The 22,380-nt window shown below is 38.8% G+C and overlaps 1 protein-coding gene across 4 annotated transcripts in view; it reads right to left on the reverse strand.

The window, feature by feature from the left end:
* The window catches only part of LRIG2 (leucine rich repeats and immunoglobulin like domains 2), a 91,524-nt gene that overhangs the window by 13,317 nt on the left and 55,827 nt on the right, over positions 1-22,380 (reverse strand). For 2 of the 4 annotated variants that reach the window (XM_081026035.1, XM_081026034.1), the window contains exons 2-13: positions 13,801-13,866; positions 11,632-11,706; positions 11,340-11,474; positions 10,612-10,755; positions 10,360-10,503; positions 9,708-9,851; positions 9,359-9,502; positions 7,086-7,166; positions 6,251-6,322; positions 6,044-6,112; positions 1,789-1,952; positions 1-129 (exon numbers count right to left, since the gene is read on the reverse strand). The exon at positions 1-129 is cut by the window's left edge and continues 192 nt beyond it. In XM_081026035.1, the coding sequence (XP_080882161.1) occupies positions 1-129; positions 1,789-1,952; positions 6,044-6,112; positions 6,251-6,322; positions 7,086-7,166; positions 9,359-9,502; positions 9,708-9,851; positions 10,360-10,503; positions 10,612-10,755; positions 11,340-11,474; positions 11,632-11,706; positions 13,801-13,866 (1,367 nt within the window). The remainder of the gene's footprint in view (positions 130-1,788; positions 1,953-6,043; positions 6,113-6,250; positions 6,323-7,085; positions 7,167-9,358; positions 9,503-9,707; positions 9,852-10,359; positions 10,504-10,611; positions 10,756-11,339; positions 11,475-11,631; positions 11,707-13,800; positions 13,867-22,380) is intronic. The other 2 variants (XM_081026037.1, XM_081026036.1) reach the window with 1 other exon arrangement.

Genomic DNA, 22,380 nt, shown 5'->3' on the forward strand with positions numbered 1-22,380 from the left:
CTTTGCGCCACACAGCAGACATGGGTGAGTCACTGCTGCTCACTGCAGTGCACGCCAGGGTCACGTTCACACCTCTTAGGGCAACTGTGGTTTCAGGATGTATTCTTATCTGTGGCTTGAGAAAATCATCTAAGAGGAAAAACATGGGGCAGGAGCCAAGTCAGTTATTTATATTTTTGCTTCTATAGACTCAATCTTAAAATAAATGATGTAAAATGGTGTGCTGTGTTTACAAAAAAGCGTATTATATTTGAAAGAAACTACAGAGCTCGAGTCCAATTCCCTCATTTAAAGATGAGAAAAATGAGGCCTGAAAATGACTTGCTCAGAGACAAGTAAGTCAGCAGCAGAGCCTGGGCTGGACTTCAGACTTCAGGGTTTTAGCACCCTTGCCACTACCCCTTACTGTCATTTAGGCTTAGACTGTCCTTTTTAAGCATTACCAGTTACTGGGGAAAAAGAGAAACCTATCTTAGAATTTCAAGACAAGTTCTAATACCCTTAGCCTGTTACATATATAAACATGATACGTTACCTATATAAACATGTATATGATACCCATTATCCTTTCTGTGCCAATATAGAAAATAGGGATTATGAACTTAAATTTTACAAGGAATACCTACTAAAACATTATTTGAAAGTACTTTGTGCATGCATAACTTTCACCTAATAGTGAAAATTTTCAAATATGTCAAATGTCCAACTAAATATTGGCTTGAGACTGGCTAAGAAACTATAGATTCATAAATAATAATATGTTATTGAACTGATTCAGAGAGGCAGGTATATGAATTCTTAATCATTACCTTCACTGGGTAACATTTCACTGTGTCATAAAAGTGAAACATGAAAACAGAGGTCAAAATATACAGTGTTTACATTTAAAACTAAGAAAGTCAGGAGAGAATTCGTTGTAACAAAGTACAATTTAATTATTAGATTCTTTGTTTTCTTCGTTAAAAATTGTAAAAACAATATAACTACTTTGTGGGCCTGACGCATCTTTGAGTAGATGGTGGAAATAGATCTGGCAATGTACTGCTATGTAAGTGATCAGAGATACTAGTGATACGTGACACAAACATAATTATCTAAAAGATCTACATTTATAAAGCTCAGAATCAGTTATTCCACTTTTAAGGAAATGTAAGTGTAAAGTGAAAATTTCCAAGTTGAGAAAGAACAACACAGACGTATACGTGAAAGTGTAAGTGCTACAATCAAGAAAACTCGTCTATGGCTGCCCCCTTCCCTCCAAAACACTCCCACACCCCGCCACTTTAGTCCTAAGAAACTGCATCAAAACTAGAAACCAAGTGAGCTGGGTTAATTCATACACTGCTGGTCACAGCATAAACTAGCGCTATTTTCTAGAAAACACCTCGTAGCACTTTTCAAGATCTACTGAAAAACAAACGAAAAAGATTTATACTTTTGAATGAATTCATGTAAACAAAAAAATCATACTTTTTGATTCAGGAATCTTACTACTGAATATTTATTCTAAGGTTAACAATCTCCCTAAAAAGGAAAGGCCCACATTCATAAAGACATTAAAAATGGTCATTTAAGAACACACACAGAGGAAAACAACTGCTTATGATACATTAAGTCAAAGAATATAAAAGTTAACCTACAATTACAACAAATATAAAAATGTTAGAGAAAAACACAGAGAAATGGAAATAAATACTAATGGGAAAGCATTCTGGTTTAATGTTTTTAAATTCTATTGTTAGGATTGTAAGTGTGTAATATATAAAATTTTAAAACAAAAATACAAACCACAGACAAAATCTTTCAGATCCACATTCAGGATGCTTTGCCCTGCCAGCCATTCAGGATGTGCACAGCTGACATTCACAGAGTGTTGGAAGTTATTATCAACCAGCCACTGAAGCAACCACTTCAAATGGCAGTCACAGAGCAAACTGTTAGTGTTCAGGATGCTGCAGAAAAAAAGAGGACAAGTAACCCTTTCCTTTTCATTCTAAGTTTCTTCAAGCATTAAAAGCTTACTATTTATCTATGCATTTTTCTTGTCAAACAAGTGTTTACTCTGAATCTAACCATGAAAAAACAAAACTCAGACTGTCAACCTCAATTCCTCAAATACTGTCAGTGTCATGAAAAATAACAAAAAGGTGGGAGAGGGGAGGACCAGGGAAAGGGACTCATTTTAGATTAAACTAAAAAGCCATTACAACCAAATAAAATGCACGATCCTTGACTAGAAAAAAAAGATCTACGAAGGACACTTTTTGACATTGGGGAAATCTGAGCATGAACTATATGTTAGATGTGAATTTCGATGTGAATTTCATTGGGTGTGACGCTAGTGCTGTGGTTATGTAGGAAAATATCCTTGTTCTTGGGTAATACAGGCTGAGATATTTAAGGTGAATTCTTATGATGTCTGCAACTTACTTCTAAATGGTTAAGCAAAACAATTGTGTGTGTGTGTATACAGAGAGAGAGAGACAGACAAAAGGGTTGGAGGGGAGGGAGGGAAAGAGGGAGAGAGGGAAAAACGGAAGGAGGGAAGGGACGAGGGAGGGAGAGAAATAAATTTAGCAAAAAATTAACAATTGTTGAATCTAGGTAAAGGGTATATGGATGTTCCTTATACCTTCCTTTAAATCTCTGAGGTTTAAAATTTTTCCCAGAAAAGTATAGAGAAAAGCTTACTATATATATTGGAGCAAAGACATCTTCATTGTGGAGAAGGTGTCAAATTATTTCATCAAGACTGACAACACTTCAGCCCTGGGGCAATGTCTACTACAACTTAAACTAAGAACCACTGAAAAATTATTTGTGGCCCATAAGAGGCCTATAAAACATAGCTTAAAAATCAGTGTTTTCTGTGCTCGCTTTGGCAGCACATATACTAAAAATCAGTGTTTTCTTTTAATGACTCCTCAGCCAGTTTTAAGGTTTGGTATAAAGTACCAAAGATCTGATTCCAAAGACGTTTCAAACAGTCTCTAAGCCTATCTCAAAAGTCATATTTTATCAAGGGTTAGTTTTAAATAAGCAGGCCAAAAGTTACCTTTTGCATTATAAGAATTCTTAGGTCTCATTCATTTCATTTCATTTCAATTCATTCATTCATTCAGAAATATTTGAATCTACTATATGCCAGGCATTGTTCTAGGCCGTGGCACAGCTTATATATTTAGAACCAAGCAATAAACAAATAAATGCAAAGTATAATGTCAGAAAGTGCTATCAAGAAAAACAAAGCTAGGCAAAGACGTAGAGACAGCAGCTACCAGTGACAGAGCCAATCACAGAGCTGCAGCAGAGTACTGCAGCCAGAAGAAACTGAGAGATGGTGATGGAACGAGGTCAGAGAGCTGGACAGGGAGGGCCAGACCACACAGGTGCTTTAGAAGTTAAGAACTTGAGTCAGTGTTTTCCTGTGTGTGATGGGAAGCCCTCGAGAGGTTAAGAACAGAGGAGTAACAAAGTCTGATTTACAGTGTCTTAGGTGTAAGCTGGGCTTATGAGACCTGGACTCATTTCCTAATTCCACTGACCTTAGGTAAAATACTGAATGTCTCCAAAATCTCAGTTTCTATTCCTGGAAAATGGGACTGACAATGCCTCCCTCAAAAAAAGTTTTAAACAAAGTATTTATTTAGCACAGTTCCTGGCCAGATACCACTGAATTCACATTAGTTCCCTTCACTTCTATTTCTTTGCATCGTTCCAGTCTTCACACGCTAACCAACACTGTGCACAGTGCCTCACTGAGGACCTGCATTCTTTCAACAGGTACCGTGTGGCCAGATATATACCCAAATATTAACAGTGGCTGTCTTTGAGTAGTAGGGATATGAGGTCTTTCTCTCCCTCTCGGTTTAACTGTATTTTCTCATTTTTCTACCATGATTATATAATTTTAATGTAAATTACTTAACTTATAGGCGACTCTCCCACCTTCTCCCCATATTTATGCAAAGCATTGTGAAGGATACCAAAAAGTAAAAGAGATTTTAATAAATGGTGATATAAAAAGTATTATAAATATGACTTAGATTTAAAGTAACCAAAAGCAACCAAAACTTCTCAGTAAAAAGGTTGCATTAGAGGTCCTACATTAGCAGTTTGTAAAAGCCAACTCCCAAATTACTGAATGACTCGCTGACGGATGAAACGACAATATTTGCTTTCATCTACTTTCTAAATTATATTTTGAACTGTGTTCTCGTAACATGAGTTAAAACTTTCTTGCTGGCCCTCAGATTATCACAGGCAAAAAAAGGTCATGCTGATATACAATAAACGGGCCTTTACATGCTAAACTAAGCCTACAAGGCATAACTCAAAATATCTCAACAGACACAAAGAAAAAAGAAGAAAAAGAAAAAAGCCACTTCAAAAATCTGGCAGAAAATAACAAATGATAACTACCATAACATTTTTATTTTTGTTATTGATATTAGTGATTCGACTTGCACTATGCGCCGGGCTCTGTGCTGAGCATCTGGTCAAAACTCTCCAAAGCTCCCTAAGGTATTTAGTGGGGACGGTCCTAAGTCCTCTTGGCCTCCCAGGCCCCCCATGACCTGGCTCTTGCTTACCTCTCTGACCTCCTCTCTGCCCACTCCTCCCTGGCTCTGGTCTGGCAGCCACAGCAGTGACCTGCAGGCACAAGGAGCGAGCTCCTACCTCAGGGCCTTTCCAGGGGCTCTTCCTTGTGCGTGGAATGCCTTTCAGCCCGTGCTCAGTGGTTTGTCGCTTCACCTCACTAAGGTCCTGGTCCAAATGTTGTTATCTTCAGCAAAGCCCTCCCTCGCTACTTTATCTAAAACAGCAAGCCCTGTCACTCTCCGTACCTTTGACCCAGCTTTATTGCTCTGTGGAACATTTATTATCAGATGAGATATTATATATCTACCGGTTCACTGTGTATCTTCTTTACGAGAATTTATTGCACTACGCTATGAGGACAGGCTCTGTCTGGTGCACTGCTGTGAACAGTACCTTCCTTACACAGCAGACAACAACAAAGATTTCTTGAATGAACAAATTAATCTCTTTCAGCCTCATTAACCCTGAGGAAACTGCTATTACCATTTTAAGGAGGAAAACTGAGTCTTAGGCTAATCAATTGGCCCCAATATCACACAGTTGTAAAAGAATGGAGCAAGAATTTCCAGTGCATCTCAGACTATCTGTGGTGAAGAACCAGTTTTTAAAATTTCCAACATCTTGTGGATCAATACTTTTATAAAATTCAACAAAAGTATCACAGTAATGCCAAACTGTTCTAAAAGTTTCTACACTTACTCTGAATTTCTATCCCTTTCTCATCATGAAGCAGTTCTGGTCCACAGACCTTTCTTTAAGGAGCTTTTAGCAGGCAAAATAAACTGTCATTGTTTCTTGATTCTTCCCACTGGCTGAATATTCGCATCACCAGAATTTAAAATTAATACAAATACCCAACTAGCCACCCCTCCACCTGTGAAATCTCTGAATCAATTAAGACCCTTTTTTAAAAAAAATCATGAATGGAAAGGATATGAAGTGATATGCATTTTTCTATTATAACTAAGTTTTTGAGCATTTTCGTTGTTTGAGCAAACAGGTAAGAGACATCCTCTCTGACCATTATACTGAAAGCGAGAGATCATTTCCCCCCAAAATTACATAATACCTGAATTGTAACCCACCCCAAGGGGTAAGAATTAGAAACATACGCTTCCAATAGTCCAAAAGGGATGAGGGGAACAAAGAAAAAGAACGGAACAGTAGGGCACACACAGCCTGAGGAGCAGCGCTCGGCTCTCGCTGACCAGCAGTACCAGCAGAACAGCCAACGCAGAAGGGCCTGGGGCCACACCCTCGGGGCTTTGCAATCTGGGTTATTTTCAAATTATATCCAGCCACTGAAATAACTGCATGTAACACTTTCTTTCTTCCTGCCTGAATTGTGTGCTTTTGAAAACATCTGGGTCACATTCATCACACTAGCATGGATAATGATCTAACTGTGATTGAAAGAAAAAAAAAGACTTAAGTTACTTACAGTTCTTTCAAGCGAGTCTGAGAAAAAGCATTTTCTTGGATAGACATTATAGCATTGTTGTTCAAATCTCTGAAATGAAGAGAAACAAAACATTACCAGTCACCATTTCTACAATTAAGTTCTATAAACACTTTAAATGGTCATGAAAACCTCTGCTAATAGCAAAGATTATTTATAAACTGAGTAAAATATATGCAGAATACTTACAGATGCTCAAGGGATTCCAGCCCAATGAATGCTTTCTTTGTAATTGATTTAATCTGATTTCCTTGTAAGATTCTGAAAAACAAACAGACCTTCCTAATAAAGCTTTCCACTAAATGAAATTAAATTCATTAAATCAAACATTTACCTATAAAAGAGGAAAATAAGCTTAATGTGCGTGTGTAAGAAAGCTGCAAACCTTTCTGATTAACCAGTGCACAGCACAGCATGAAGGCTTCTGTTAAGATGTTAGAGCTAACAGTACCCAGGAACAACCATCCTGACTACTGACTACACTGGTAGTTTTCATGAGAAATTGGATTATTTCCCCCATTTCTCCCTTCTTAGCAAAAGACCATCAAGTCAAAGAAATACGCTGTGAAGCCTTGAAGAAATCCTACTGGACAAAGACCTAAAACCTTACTTGAGAGCACCCTCCCTTGCTAAATTATGGGTAATCATGGGTAATTCAGCGAGAGAGGATGCTCTCAAGTAAGATTTTAGATCTTACATAATTAAACAGATTACTGGTTCAACTCTGGTTTCTCAGTGCATTTCTTTTACTTAAACAGAAATTCGAGTTCCATAAACAACTTCCCTTTAAGTGCCCATAGGAATGCTCTTCCAATAGACAGTGTCCCATAACAGAAAACAAAATTAAAAAAAAAAAAACCAAAAACCAAAAAACTTAACAAACAGCAAAGCTTCTTCCTTTAGTAAATGAGTCGGAAGGCTCAGACTTTCCAGCCATAGCAAACAGACATAAATCCAATCACATTTACAATTGATTCTTGAAAATATACCTCTGTAGGCCTACAGAAATAGTATAAATACATACAACTTAGTGAGACTCGTGAGTCCAGCAAAGGCTTCACTAGCATCTTCTATGGCCCAGGAAATTTCATTGTTTCTTAAGTTTCTATAAAAATGTCAGAGAAAAACAGGCTATGTTAGTCAACATGCCCGTTACACCATCGGGCACCAACCTGGCATGGCAATGCTAATTTTTATCCTTATTTAAACAGCTAAGTTATGATGAAGACTCAACTTTGTAAAGAACATCTGCGGTAAGAATGTAAAAAGTAATTCTCATAAGCTAAGAATTAAGTTGGCCTTGATAAAGAAATTAAGCAACCTGCAAGAGTATGAACCGCCCTAGCTAACAGTCCCTAATTGTGTTAGCATATTAAAAATTATAGTCAGGGTCCTGCAAAAAGCAGGAACACTTCAAGATGCTGGGGATATGGCTTACAAAGCTGATTTCAGACTAATGGGATTTCTGGGTGACCCAAGCCTTCCCCTGGGCCCTTAACCTAAAAGGGCTGACAAAGAGTGATGTGAATACAGTTTCACAGCTCCACAGCAATTAAACATGCCCCCTGGGAAGCAAGAATGTGTGAGAGTGATCACTGTTTTCTTTAAAAGGAAAAGTAAGGATCTTTTCAAATCCACTGTTCCATTCTCAGAGGAAATGCAATTGCACCACACCATGTGCTCTGATGGAAGAAACACCAGTTAAAGATATTTAATCAGTTTTGCTTCCTTAAGTTGTCTCGTAATAAAGCACAAAGCTTTTTTGCAGTTGTATGAATCACAGTAAGGAGATAGGAGACCACTCTTTCCCTTCAGCTATCCATTTCCTTGAAATGAGAGCTAACAAAGCTCATTTTATTTTACTAAGGAGTAAACACTGAATAACCGATGGCTCGACTCTTCAAGATGTTCCCTGTCCTCCACAGCACAGCAGAAATCAAACTCATCACCAGAATGAGTAAGAAGTACACCTACAATGGCAAGAGCGCTGGTCTGAAGCCAGGATTTCTCAGATCGGATCCTAATTCTGCCTTAACTATCTCTGTGGCATTAGACCATCAGTTACTTCTGCAATTACTTTACTAAACTTTAATGTTATGATAATCACTAGTATACTGAAACTGTTTGCCATCCCCTGACTGTCAAAAGGCAATTTGTATCTGATAACTGATCTGGTTTCACCTCTGATAATATAGAAAATGGGGGGAGGGGGGAATGACTGAATTTTTCAAGACCAACTGAAGGAAGACTACCTCACTAACTTTAAAAAAAGAAAAAAGAAAATCAAACACACACTCATGCACATAAACACACCTTCACAAAATCATCATGCTTTCTTTCTCATTGATGGTTAGGCCACAAAGTTGGGAGTCTGCATTTTCTCTGAGACCATTTATCAGCTCTGAATCTGATGACCAGAAAGTCCCCTATTCAAGAACCTTAGAATCTAAAATTTCTACTAATTACTCTTTTTCTCTAATTCTGCTCTATGTTTGAGATTATTGTATTTCATTGAAATATCTCTTCATTCAATTATATTCATGATCATTCAACTAATAGAATCACAGAATTTTAGAACTGAAATTGCCTTCAGTAACCATCTAATATGTCCATCTTCACTGGATGAAGAGACAAAGAAAATGACACCCAGGAGAAGTTAAGTGATTCTGTTCACCTGGCAGTATGGCAAAGCAGGCGAGCTTTAATATCAAACAGGCCTGGGTTCTAATCCTGACCCAAATATTTACAAGCTATGTGACTTTAAACAAATCATTATAATCTCTCTGAACCTCAGCCCCCTGCTATGAAAAAGAGCAATCACATCCTGTGTTCTGAAAGCACCTGGTACAGATCATTAACAAATGTTAGTTTTTTCTGTTCCAAGTCGTGCAGCAAATTAGTGACAATGAACAGGTCTCCTTCCAGGGCTACACATCCTGCATCCTTTTGAATGAGAAGCGGTGGTTCTGGTATACTACTGGTAGTTCAAGGTCAGAGAAACAAGAAAATGTGCATTCCTGACACCAGCAACTGTGTTTTATCCCACAGTAACTGGCACAGTAAGAGATGCTTTGTTGTTTGTTTGGTTGATTAACTGAGAATTACAGTACAAACTGAACTGGCTAGAGATGAGATTTAGGTATGAGGACAGAGACAAGTAAGACTGTCTACCCCAAGGCGCAGGACAAAGAACCCAAAACGTTAACAGATACAAATCTTCAGGCTGATCAGCTGTTTTAATGTATTTGTTTAACTGCTTTTAAAAAATTAGCACACAAAAATGACAGATGTACTTACAGTGTCTGAAGATTGGAAAGAAACCTAAAGACACCATCAGCAATGTGAGTGACTCTGTTGTCCCCTAAATTCAACGTCTCCAGTAAGCTGAGACCCACAAAGGCAGATTCATCCAGGCGGGTCAACTGGTTATAGGACAAATCACTGAAAACAGAAAACATGGAAGGTAAGGAATTCACTGTATTTCAGTTCAACTTTCATACCCTTATTCTACTTACATGATAAACTTAGAGCTTTCAACAAGCGTCTAATAAAGAGGGATGTTAGATTGCATTACTGGCCATGGGAATGATTCATCCCAACCTGCGTTAGTCTCACAGCCTCCACTGGAATGCCATCCAACACTCACAGTTCGGACAGTCTTTGGCAGAACTCCCAGGCATCAGGGCTGATTCTTTCAACAGCGTTCTGGCCCACATAGAGCTGCTGTAGCATTCGCAAGCCATACAACCACCCCTTGTTCACTTCTGTAAGGTTATTATGCTCCAGCTCTCTGCACATTAGAGAAAGAAGGGAAAAAATATGTTTCACAACAAGCTCTGCGATGAGAAGATTCCAAAAATCTTCATGAAGTCTTGCTCAGAGAAACACAGACCTTCACTCAACCCACGTAAGCCAACAAATTCTAGTCAATAAATATTCCCATCTTCCTTCAAATTTGGTACTAGCAAGTAGTAAGACTGTCTAAAATATCAGATCTATAAAATTGAGACACTGAGAGGTATAGTATACCTGTTCTGGATAAATTCTGGTAATTTTCATCAGCCAAAACATTAAAGGAATATAGACTATTTAGATGAAATGTTTGTAAAAATGATGACAAAAATGCCAGTTAGATAACAAAACGTAAAGAGCTTAGCATACACTTACTTCCTATCAGGGAAGGGAGAAAGAACTAATGCGCCCTGGTATAATTAAAGCAACTCCCCTAGTGGTTTGGCACTAACAAGCCCCAGTCAGACTCCCTTCCTAACAATCTCCGATTCCAGCTCAGTACTTACAGTTCTTCCATGTTATCCAAGCCAAAAAAAGCGCCATCCTTAAGTTTGCTAATTCCATTCCGCTGCATTTTCAAAGATCTTAAGGAGTCAAGCCCTTGGAATGTTAGACCTTCCACAACTTTAATCCTGTTTCTTTTAAGTTCCCTTTAACAAAAATAGTTTTACAGTCAGAAAACTGATTTGCGGATGTGTTCTGATAATAATTACAAAGAAAAAGACACTGTAAGAAACAAAATCTACGTGGTTACTCACAAGAACTGGAGGTGAGGCAGTTTGAAGATTTTGGGTGGAATCATGCTAATTCTGTTTCGGTTTAACTTTACCACTAACAAGGAACTGGATAAATTATCGAAGCAACCAGCCTCCAGAACGGTTATCCTATTATTACTCAAGTTCCTAAAATGAACAAGATTGCAACAACAACAAAAAAACTTAGTGGAACAACAACAAAAAAATACTACCACCAGAAAGCTGCCCAAAGTCCAATACTGAGCCCCCAGTTCTACCACTTAGCAACTGCATACAACTTTACAAATATAACAATTTAAGTGCTTTGTTTCTTCAACTACAAAATAAGAATAATACCGAGTTCATTTGGGTTGAAACAGTATGTGTGAATATGCTTGTAAACTGCAAAACACCAGCACACAGACTAATGACCATCATCATTCTATAGGGCGAACCATTGTTTAACAAATCACTCAACTATTTACTTCTTACAAAACTGGCAATGAAACACAATCCAGAATTAAATCTCAAAAATTACCCTGGATACTTAACAGCATTTTCTGACAATAGTGCATAGCGCACTCTTTCTTTAAGGGGGGGAAGAAAAACCCCAAAAAACAAAAAACTGACCATACATATGTTTCACATATGCATATCAAAATAACAACAACAGACATTTCTGGAAAGATAAGCATCAATGAATAATAAACATGCACTTTAAAGTAAATCTAATTTAAACTGTATTAACTTACAGGTATTTAAGCTGCATTCGAGGAAATGAAGATGTCTTGATTTCTGATATTATATTTGAGCTGAGATCTAAGTTCTCAAGAGCAGGGTAAAACTGGAAAGCCTCTGCATTTATTTCTGGGATTACATTATGGACTCTACAAAACAAAGATTAAATTGAAGTTATTGCCAGTGATCCACCCCAGGCCACAAGGATATTAAATAACTGGGATCAACAATAAGGGTATCCAAAACAAAAACCAAAAGCTGTACTACTCATAATTTAAGTAAAAGAGCTGAATCTTATGTACTTACAATGACAGTAGAGTAATATTAGAGGTTGGTTCTCCAAAATATGGGATTTCTGTTAGCTCATTGTAATTCATTTTCCTAGGCAGGAAAAAAAACAAGATTTTAAAGTTTTGTGAGAGAAACGTTACCTCTTGAGTTCTGGTTTACTGGCTAATACATACGTTAGGACAGGTGCCACATCTGAAAAAAGCCTACGACTCAGGATGAATTAGACAAAATGTATCATACGGCGAAATTGGACGTTTTAATTAGAAATGTTTTTTCATGGTGTTAGATGTACAATTGATTTCAATATGCAAAAGGTTAGAAAATATTTTGCACATTAAGTATTTTTAATCCCAGCAAGGTTCTTTGAATAGTTCCATTTATGACAGCTAATATGACTCCTTAAATAAAAGAATAATTAAGTATCCATATCTCTTTTATATATTTATAACAGATAAAATTATACACTAAATAAAGTGTAAGAGTGGTCGAGTGGCTCAGTTGGTTAGAGCGCGAGCTCTGGGCAACAGGACTGCTAGTTCGATTCCCACATGGGCCAGCGAGCTGCGCCCTCCACAACTAGACTGGAGTCAATGAGCTGCCGCTCAGCTCCCAGGTGGCCAGATGGCTCAGTTGGTTGGAGCGCAGGCTCTCAACCACAAGGCTGCAGGTTCGACTCCTTGACTCCCGCAACGGATGGTGGGCTGCACCCCCTGCAACTAAGATTGAGCACAGCACCTTGAGCTGAGCTGTCACTGAGCTCCCAGATGGCTCAGTTGGTGGGAGCGCGTCCTCTCAACCACAAGGTTGCCGGTTCGACTCCCACAAGGGATGGTGGGCTGCGCCCCCTGCAACTAGCAAGGGCAACTGGACCCGGAGATGAGCTGCGCCCTCCACAACTAATTGAAAGGATTGAAAGGACAACAATTTGACTTGGAAAAGTCCTGGAAGTACACAGTGTTCCCCAATAAAAAGTCCTGTTCCCTTTCCCTTCCCCAAAAAAGTAAATTTAAATAAATAAATAAATAAATAAATAAATAAATAAATAAATAAATAAATAAAGTGTAAAAATAAATATGTTTTTAAAAAGTTACTCAAAGTGAGGAAGGGTTGCTCAACAGCACAGATGAAATTAATTTGCCTTCCCAGAGATGGAACGTAAGATTGATTTTATAGAAGACATGTCACCATCTGATCCCAGCAGCTCTTCAAACAGATCGTCTCAAATGTTTTCGTAGCAAATCTAATATAATCACACTTCATTAACCTGGTTTTCAATCACTGAACAACCTCAACAATTTAGAATACAGAAAGAAAAAAAAAAGTAAAAGGCCTCTAAGACACCAACCAAACTTACAAAGTCCATGTAATAGAAAAGCTCATGATTTCCCATCAAAGCATTTTCACCTCCTTCCTCAGTGCCTACTCTTTCAGTTAATAAGCTTGTCAACTGTGTATTCTTTCCATAGCAGATTAGAAGCAGTCAGTTTGGGACAGGGAAGGAGAGAATGCAAGGACAATGAGTGCACGAAGAAGTTACCCATCAGCAAGAAAGTAGAACCAAAAATAAACCTGAGGGTTCTGGGGGTGTTTAAGGTAGAGAACCAAACAAGATCAATAGCCATACCTCTGGGAACATCACAATGCAATAACTGATATGAATACTATTTTAGAAAATTTCCTCCAAAGCATACATAAATCTCAGTATTAAAGGAAAAACTTCAGAGAAGTGGAAAATTGAATCTTATTAACCACCACATTACAAATGATGCTGAAAATATTGTATTTCATATAAATCACTTCAGACATGATGCTTCCATCTTAGACGAGTCAAGACATTAAAAAAAGTTTACACAACAGAGAGTTTGACTGGCTTAAACTTTAGCAAAAAAACAAACAAAACATATTTACTCTCAAGGGAGGAAATAAATCTTACTTTTGGCCCCAAGGAAGAATATTCCTTCACAGTTTGCAACTTGAAATCACCAACCCAATGGTACAATGCCCACAGAGTTTGTGGATGATAACAAAGCCAGAGATGACAGTTCAAGTTTTTAAAAAATGTCTTTTAATTTAAATTTTTTTCAATTTTTTGATAGCACTTCTGGATTGAACATACTCAAATTCATAATTCATCAGATCACCTCAAGGAATTTCATGTAAATTTAAATAAGCAAAATAACTTACACTTCTTGTAACGTTTGAGATTCCAAGCTGACGTTCCAGTGAGACAACCGATTATGACTCAAATCCCTAATGGAGGAAAAAAGATCATTCTTAGTTTGGTGTTAAAAAGCAGACCTAAGGGTGGAAAAAACCTAAACTAAGAAATCTAAAAGCACTATCAAATGTGAAGCTGAGTGGTACAGACGAAAGGAATGTTCATAAAAGATGAATAAAAATTTATCTAGATTTCCAAGCAGCTATTTTATTTTTTCATTTTTATGAGGTTTTGTTTTTGTTTTGTTTTTTCCAACTAGGAAATACATTCACATGGTCCAATAATCAAAAAATATAAGGATATACAGCAAAAAGTCTCCCACCCTTATCTCCAGCCATCCAATTTCCCTCCCAACAATAAATGAAAATATACCATTTCTTGTGCAGCCTGTGATATTTTATGCATGTACAACAAATTTTTACACAAGTGGTAGAATAATTTACACATTGTTTTGCCCTTTTTACATCTTGCAGATCATTCCATAGCAATATTATAAAGTTTGTTCATTCCTTTTAGTGATTATGCTTTATTATGATGTACTACACTTTAGATGCTTTTGAAAGAATGTATCTTTTTTTTTCCCAAAGATTTTATTGGGGAAGGGGAACAGGACTTTATTGGGGAACAGTGTGTACTTCCAGGACTTTTTTCCAAGTTAAGTTGTTGTCCTTCAGTCTTAGTTGTAGAGGGCACAGCTCAGCTCCAGGTCCAGTTGCCGTTGTTAGTTGCAGGGGGCGCAGCCCACCATCCCTTGCAGGAGTCCAACCTGCAACCTTGTGGTTGAAAGGATGCACTCCAACCAACTGAGCCATCCGGGAGCTCAGCAGCAGCTCAAGGTGCCGAGTTCGGGAGCTCAGCAGCAGCTCAAGGTGCCGTGTTCAATCTTAGTTGCATGGGGCGGAGCCCACCATCCCTTGCGGGAGTCGAGGAATCAAACAGGCAACCTCGTGGTTGAGAGCCCACAAGGCTCTAACTTAAATTAGAACAGATGAATTTCTCCTTCAGTTGAAACACCACAATAAATAAACATCTTTTATGTGAAAGTCTGTGTTTGTTGTTCAGTAGCAAGTGTGAATTGGATAAGGTATCACTGTAAGATTTTTATGTGGAGCAAATTGATCATGTTTTTTATCTCTTACATTTTCCAACACACCTCTCCATTCATGAGTGCCCTTGAACTGATGATGCCTGGTGCCAGATATCTTTTTTCCCCCTTTCTTCCACCTCACCCCCACCCCTCCGGTTCAAGCCGGTTCAAGTATAGTACACCATAACAAAGTATAATCACTAAAAGGAATGAACAAACTTTATAATATTGCTATGGAATGATCTGCAAGATGTAAAAAGGGCAAAATAATGTGTAAATTATTCTACCACTTGTGTAAAAATTTGTTGTACATGCATAAATAGAACCGGCAGCCTTCGACCGGCATTAGGAGCACGGAGCTCCAACTGCCTGAGCCACAGGGCCAACCCCCTTTTTTTTTAAGACAGTTTATTTCTTCCTTCCCAACCTGTATTCCTACAATTTTCTTGTTTTTTATTTTAACTTTATTGGGGAATATTGGGGAACAGTGTGTTTCTCTAGGGCCCACCAGCTCCAAGTCATTGTCCTTCAATCTAGTTGTGGAGGGCGCAGCTCAGCTCCAAGTCCAGTTGCCGTTTACAATCTTAGTTGATTGGGGGCGCAGCCCACCATCCCATGCAAGAATGGAACTGGCAACCTTGTTGTTGAGAGCTTGAGCTCCAACCAACTGAGCCACCTGGCTGCCCCAAGAGTATATCTTTTTAAAGGAATATTGCACTTTTTTAAGTAATATGTACTTTAAATTATAGAATAATATATACAAATTCTGACAATTAGGTTTGTGAACTTGTTGCAAGGATGTTGCTAACCTTTTTTTTATATCATAGGGGACGACCCGGCGGCTCAGGTGGTCGGAGCGCTGTGCTCCTAACACCGAGGTCGCTGGTTCGATTCCCAAATGGACCAGTGATTCCCAAATGGACAGCTAAGATTGTGAACAACGCTCTCCCTGGAGCTGGGCAGCCGTGTGCAGCCGGAGATCGGCGTGAGCTGCCACTGGCTGCTGAGTGCTGCCACGGGCTACAGTGTGCTGCCATGAACGGCCGGCGGCCAGAGTGAGCGGCCGGCGGCCAGTGTGAGTGGCCGACCGACGACCGGAGACAGACTGCCTCAGCCGGGGGAGGGCAAGGCTCATAACACCAGCATGGGCCAGGGAGCTGTGTCCTACGCAACTAGACTGAGAAACAACGGCTTGAACCAGAGGGATGGGGGTGAGGTGGAAGAAAGGGGGGGGGGGAAGATACCTGGCACCAGGCATCATCAGTTCAAGGGCACTCGTGAATGGAGAGGTGTGTTGGAAAATGTAAGAGATATAAAACATGATCAATTTGCTCCACATAAAAATCTTACAGTGATACCTTATCCAATTCACACTTGCTACTGAACAACAAACACAGACTTTCACATAAAAGATGTTTATTTATTGTGGTGTTTCAACTGAAGGAGAAATTCATCTGTTCTAATTTAAGTTAGATATTCCATATTCTGCTCCAAGGTGGCTGGTCTGGCAAAGAGAGAGCTAATATTATCTGGGTAAGCATACTAACATACTATGATTTAATTCTATATCTCATGCTTGTTGAAATTTATTTTCCTTTTACAGAGTAAGAGCTTTCATTTTAATAACAGTGCTTCTATGCCTTTCCAAATCCTAACCTCCCTGGCAGTGTATGTCTCCCGACTACTCATCCACTAGAGTTCTCTCATGGATGTCAATGTGACCAGATAATCAATTTTAAAAAAACCATTACTCATAGTAAAGAAATTGAAAGCTATCAAATTAAACTCAACTTAGTACAAACTTGGTAAACTCGACATGGCATAAACCACTTTGGATTCAGTATCAGTGAAAACTGTCCAGCGTCTCTATTGGGGGAAAGAGTGATTTTCTGTGTCTTTGAAGAACCTGTAAGGCGTTTCAGTGGAACCCAGTGGATACCTGATACACTTCGGAGCCTCTCCACAGGGTAATGTTGCCTTAAGGATGTATTTCTCCTAGGTCAGAACTCAATAGAATGAGGCTCTCTGGACCTTTCTACAATAAATCCACATTGAATGGACTTTTTAAAACATGAACAGTGAACTGACACACTCCAGAAGTAGTACTATCCTAGAAAGCAACTGTAATAGTATCAATCAGTGTAGCTGTTTATCAAACTATCAGGTGTCTTACTAGAATGACATGGATTGATCTAATCATCAGGTATTCGTGCAATAAACGGTTACTGAACCATGTGCCAGGCACTGTGCTAAGAGCCAGGGTTACAAACACTGTCAACTTGAGTGACCTTTTTCTTCGACTTCTTTGAAAGCAACATTTATAATACTTGGAGAAGGAGTCACTCCAAAACTGTAAACATAAACTCAACATCAACTCAACTATTCTCCTTCACTGGAAATGTGTGAATTAACTTTCTTTTATACCTAAATTTCACTCTGGAATTTAATGACGTGTATCTGAGAGTGTACAGACACACGCTTGTTCTCCACGGCACGCCTTTCCTGTTTCTTTTTTTAAAAATACCCCAAAAAGGCTGAAGACGACTGGTACTTGAAAACTTTAAATATCAGATGTAAAACTCTTAATTAGGAATTCAGATAATTTTAAAAATTAAAAGTCTCTCACTATTCTTCCCAGTGGCCAATCATTAATTCCATTTAGTTTGCATGAGCTAATGCTATTTTGTCCAGTTTTTGTTTCTTTTATCAAAGCAAGAGTCCTGAAATGGAGAATTGTCTTTTAAAAATTTCCCCCTTGACATATCCCTTAAATGTACTTAAAAACTTGAAATAATCTAATGCTTGATAAACATAACCTAAAGAGGCTAAAGCTTTGTAACAGTCAATAATCTTTATTTTTAACACCATCAATACCTGAATAAATATGGATGTTTATTTATATTTAAATAAATATAAATATATTTATATTGATATTTATTTATATATTTATATTAATATTTATATTAAATAAATATTAAATATATTTATGGATGTATATTTATATTTATGATGTTTGGAGAATAAAGGTCTCAGAGAAGGCTTTACCTCAGGACTGTAAACTCAGCTCCCACTCATGCTAATCTACAGGGATATATCTGTAATAAATGATGAATTATTAAGGTTCTTGATCTCCTGTGGAGCCAGAGGTGCCATTAACGTAGTCGTTTAGTACCATCAGGGTGTAAATAATTTATAGGATGGACAGAGCAATCACAACAGCTTGAGGAGGAGAATCAGTTCTGCGAGCTAACTGCGAAGAAGTCCTGCAGACACGAAGAGGCAGGGGTGTTCTCCTGCCCAGTCACACAGGGATGCGTCTGAGTCACTGTCCATCGTCTATCTTCCAGAATATGCGGCACTAACAGGCCAGACTGTGAATTGCAACAATGACAAAACTTCTTCAAAGGGGCCCTCTGCACAAGTTAAAAGGACCTATTCCATCCAATAGTTTGGGCATGACGATGGCTTCGTGTGTTTATCCAGCGTAATCTGCCCTTTCTTTTGGCTGATGATCGCGAACACTCGGAGCATACTAAAGACAAAGATTCTAAAACAACCCTTAACATTCTGTCTGCTTTTAAATTTGCTTTTTCTTTACCACTAACAGCTTCACACCAAAAGCTATCTCTTCTTGGAAGTGTCAGCCTTTCTATCCGTAACAATGCTGCTTAAATTTTTTCTAATTTGTTGCTTCTCATCAACTGCCACAGGCTAGGACACCGCAGTGCCTGTTAGTGCCTCAAACAGGAGAAATGAGACCTCAGAGGCTCCTTCATGAACACATGCTTCCTGGAAGCATTTTCACTTTGTGGGTGAACTAGAAATGGCTGGAAATAATTAAGTATCTTTAGGATAAGTAAGATTTTATTATAGCATGAAGCATAATGCTATTCCAAATTAAACTTTCCATCTTTCGTTTGCACTACTTATTTGTAATACATTGTACGACACTTTTTCTATGAATCCAAAAAGTTGGAGATAGTAGGAAGATGAGAGCATTCATTTTAAGAATAAGAGGCATGTTTTATTTTCTTCCATTATCTCCTCTGGGTTCCAAATGACTGAAAATATTGCTTCACTGGGGGAAATACAACCAACAACACACAGCAAATATAAATTCTACAGTTACATTTAAGAATAGAGTTTCGCAGGCTCAGTTCTAGGACACTGGGCAAGTCATTTAACCTCTCTGAACTTCAGTCTCCTCTACTGTTAAACGAGAATACTAGTACCAATCTCACTGGGTTGCTTAGAAGATTAAAAGGATACAAATAAAATGCTTAGCATGAAGGTCAGTGAGTAAATAGTTGATGATATGATGCTAGATTTGAAATAGGATGGTCCAGTACTGTCACCTTCTCTTACTGCACATGCAGGCATAATCCACTTCCCAAAGTAAAACCTTAATTAACTGGAACTACTCCCCAACAATACCTTATTACTGTAGTAAACTAAATATTGCGTCTGGATTCCAATTTCAAGGGCTCACATCTGTCTACCACATCCCCAGATACAGGAGGATAAAGAAGATGAAATATATTAAAATCCTTAACGCAATGAAAAAAAAAGCATATTGTATATGCTGTGAAATGACTGTTAGAAGTGAAACAGTTCACTGTTAACAGTAATGTGCAAACCAAGGACAACGTATATTAGATTCAACGTATATTAGATTAGAAACATGATGGCAATGCATTCCCCTTCCCCCCAAATGTGCTTTAAGGATTTACCAGTAGGTCTGTTTCTTCTGAAGAATAAAACTGGTGTTTCCACTAGCGCCTAGAAACAGAGGGTATGTGAGACACCCACAATGCCTTTAAAGTATCCCAACTTTAGAAATGCATGGCTGCAAATATATGGTGATGGAAAGAGAACTGACTCCGGGTGGTGAACACACAGTGTGATATATAGATGACGTATTACAGAATTGTACACCTGAAATCTATGTAACTTTGTTAACCACTGTCACCCCAATAAATTTTAATTTAAAAAAAAGAAGAAGAAATGCATGGCTGGTACACAGGTTGGAATGAAGTTGTAGACTATTAAAAACCCCTCAAACGAGAGCTGCAAGCCATGACACTCTGCATGCAACTTATTCCTCATTAATATTTAGTGACTATGTAACAGACGCTGCAAAGCCCTATTAAAAACAAAGATGACCAGAATAAATGAAGATTATTTGTGCATGCAAGGTTTTGTGAATTTTGGTGCAATTAGACAAAACATCCCAGACAGTGAAATGGGAGCTGGAGTCAGTAACTTAATGTGTCTATATATAGAATTTTTCTTGTTTACAGATGATCTTAAAATACAAATAGTTAGCTAAGATAATGCTTGACTCATTCACAACATTTACTATGGAGAATGAGGTACCTTGAAAAGAAATCATCTAGAGAAGCAAATGAGAAAGGGCTGCTTTGAGAGTTTCTCCTCATCTCCCTCAAAAAACACAGCCTCACACTTTCTATAATTATTTACTGCATTCATTCAACAAGTATTTTTGAGTACCTACTGCTGGTCACTGTTGAGCTATAGCAATGAATAAACAGATATGTACACTGTACTGAAAAGAGTAAAATATATAGCCTATCAGAATATGATGCCTGCTATAGACAAAAAATAAAGGCAAAAAGGGGGTCGAGGTTGTCTCTGGCAAAGGAGAGAGAACCTGCAAGTCCTGAGATACTTGTGGAGACTGTTAAACACGAATAAAGGCCATAATGAGACTGATGCTCGTCTCAATGCCGGCAATGGCTGGTGTGAGAATGAGGGTTAAGGGGAAAAAAGGGGTGAGGCATCTTTCCAGGAACAAGCACACAGTTCTTTACTCTGGACTTGGAACAGGGTGATACTGTCCAGATCAAGAAGAGTTTCCTCTTGATTCCTGCCTATGGAGGCCTAGAGGCCGAGAGAGAGAAGTCCTACCTAGGTTGATCACAGAGTGAACCAGGTTGCTAATCCATTATATGCACAGCTCCAGGGCCAATCCCACTTCTCTGAAAGAAGTACCGTGAAAATGTGGACATAAATTGGAAGGAGGAAGTGGAAAATAAAGGTAAATAGCAAAAACTGAGGTAACATGAAGAACCTTAACTGGAAGGAAAATCTAATCTGTAACTTTTTTTTTAAGGGGAACAGGACTTTCTTGGGGAACAGTGTGTACTTCCAGGACGGTTTTCCAAGTCAAGCTGTTGTCCTTTCAGTCTTAGTTGTGGAGGGCGCAGCTCAGCTCCAGGTCCAGTTGCCGTTGCTAGTTGCAAGGGGCGCAGCCCACCATCCCTTGCGGGAGTAGAGGAATCAAACTGGCAACCTTGTGATTGAGAGCCCGCATTCCAACCAACTGAACCATCCGGGAGGCAGCTCAGCTCAAGGTGCCGTGTTCAATCTTAGTTGCAGGGGACGCAGCCCACCACCCCTTGCGGGACTCGAGGGATTGAACCTGCAACCTTGTGGCTGAGAGCCCACTGGCCCATGTGGGAATCGAACCGGCAGCCTTCGGAGTTAGGAGCACGGAGCTCCAACCACCTGAGCCACCGGGCCGGCCCTGTAATCTTTTTTAAAAGGACTCATTTTCAGTTCACTCCCTTGTGGTTTAAAGCAATTAAAGACAAATTTCAAAGACCAAATATTAGAATGAAAGATGCTCCTAGTGTCCTTATCACTTAAGAAATTACAAGATATTAGGAGCTCTGTGCCAGGAACCAGGGGTAGAGACCAATATATATATTTCCTATTATTCCACAGCCTACCCTTTTGGGGTCTGGCCATAGACCCCTTACAGCAAAAACAGTATGCATAAAAAAGCCTTCCACTGTCTGCGATGTCAGTGTCAGAGAGGTAGTGGATGAGGGGAGGGGGGCTATTACTGTGTGAGGGATATAAATGATAAATATCTATTACAGTGTTTTGTACACGTGAAACTAATTTTTTAAAAAAAAAGCCTTCCAGGCACGGCAGCTCAGGTTTGCAGGCTTCCATTTAATCTTGTCAGGTTCCAAAAGCAGGAATGGTCTAAGCAAATACACAGTCTCATTCTTTCAGTCAACTGGTATACCTGAGCTAACAGACAATGCCATCTCTTACTCTGAGCCCCTCTCGAGGTATTAATATTGGATTTCCCTCATTATACAACCATTTATTCATTCCTTTACCCGCAGCTACTATTGCTCCTGCTCTTCATTTACACCCAAACTCTTCCACCTTTGGAAGAGAGCAGGTTCCGCCACTATGCTGGTCTAGATTGGAAACAGCAATACTAGTCTAGCACGTGCCTCAGTTCACTCTCTGCAGTTGGGAAAGGTCACATAGGGCAAAACTATTGGGCTCTTTTTCCCACCCAGCAATACATCGGCATTCCCTGTTAACCTCAATTTTGCCAGATGGGGGTGAAAGCATGACCCACCCCTATGAGGCCTTTAGGAATTCTGACCTAAAGTTTTGAAACGTAGCTTCCTGC

This window comes from Rhinolophus hipposideros, assembly GCF_964194185.1.
Source record: "Rhinolophus hipposideros genome assembly, chromosome: 19".
Taxonomy (NCBI): Eukaryota; Metazoa; Chordata; class Mammalia; order Chiroptera; family Rhinolophidae; genus Rhinolophus; species Rhinolophus hipposideros.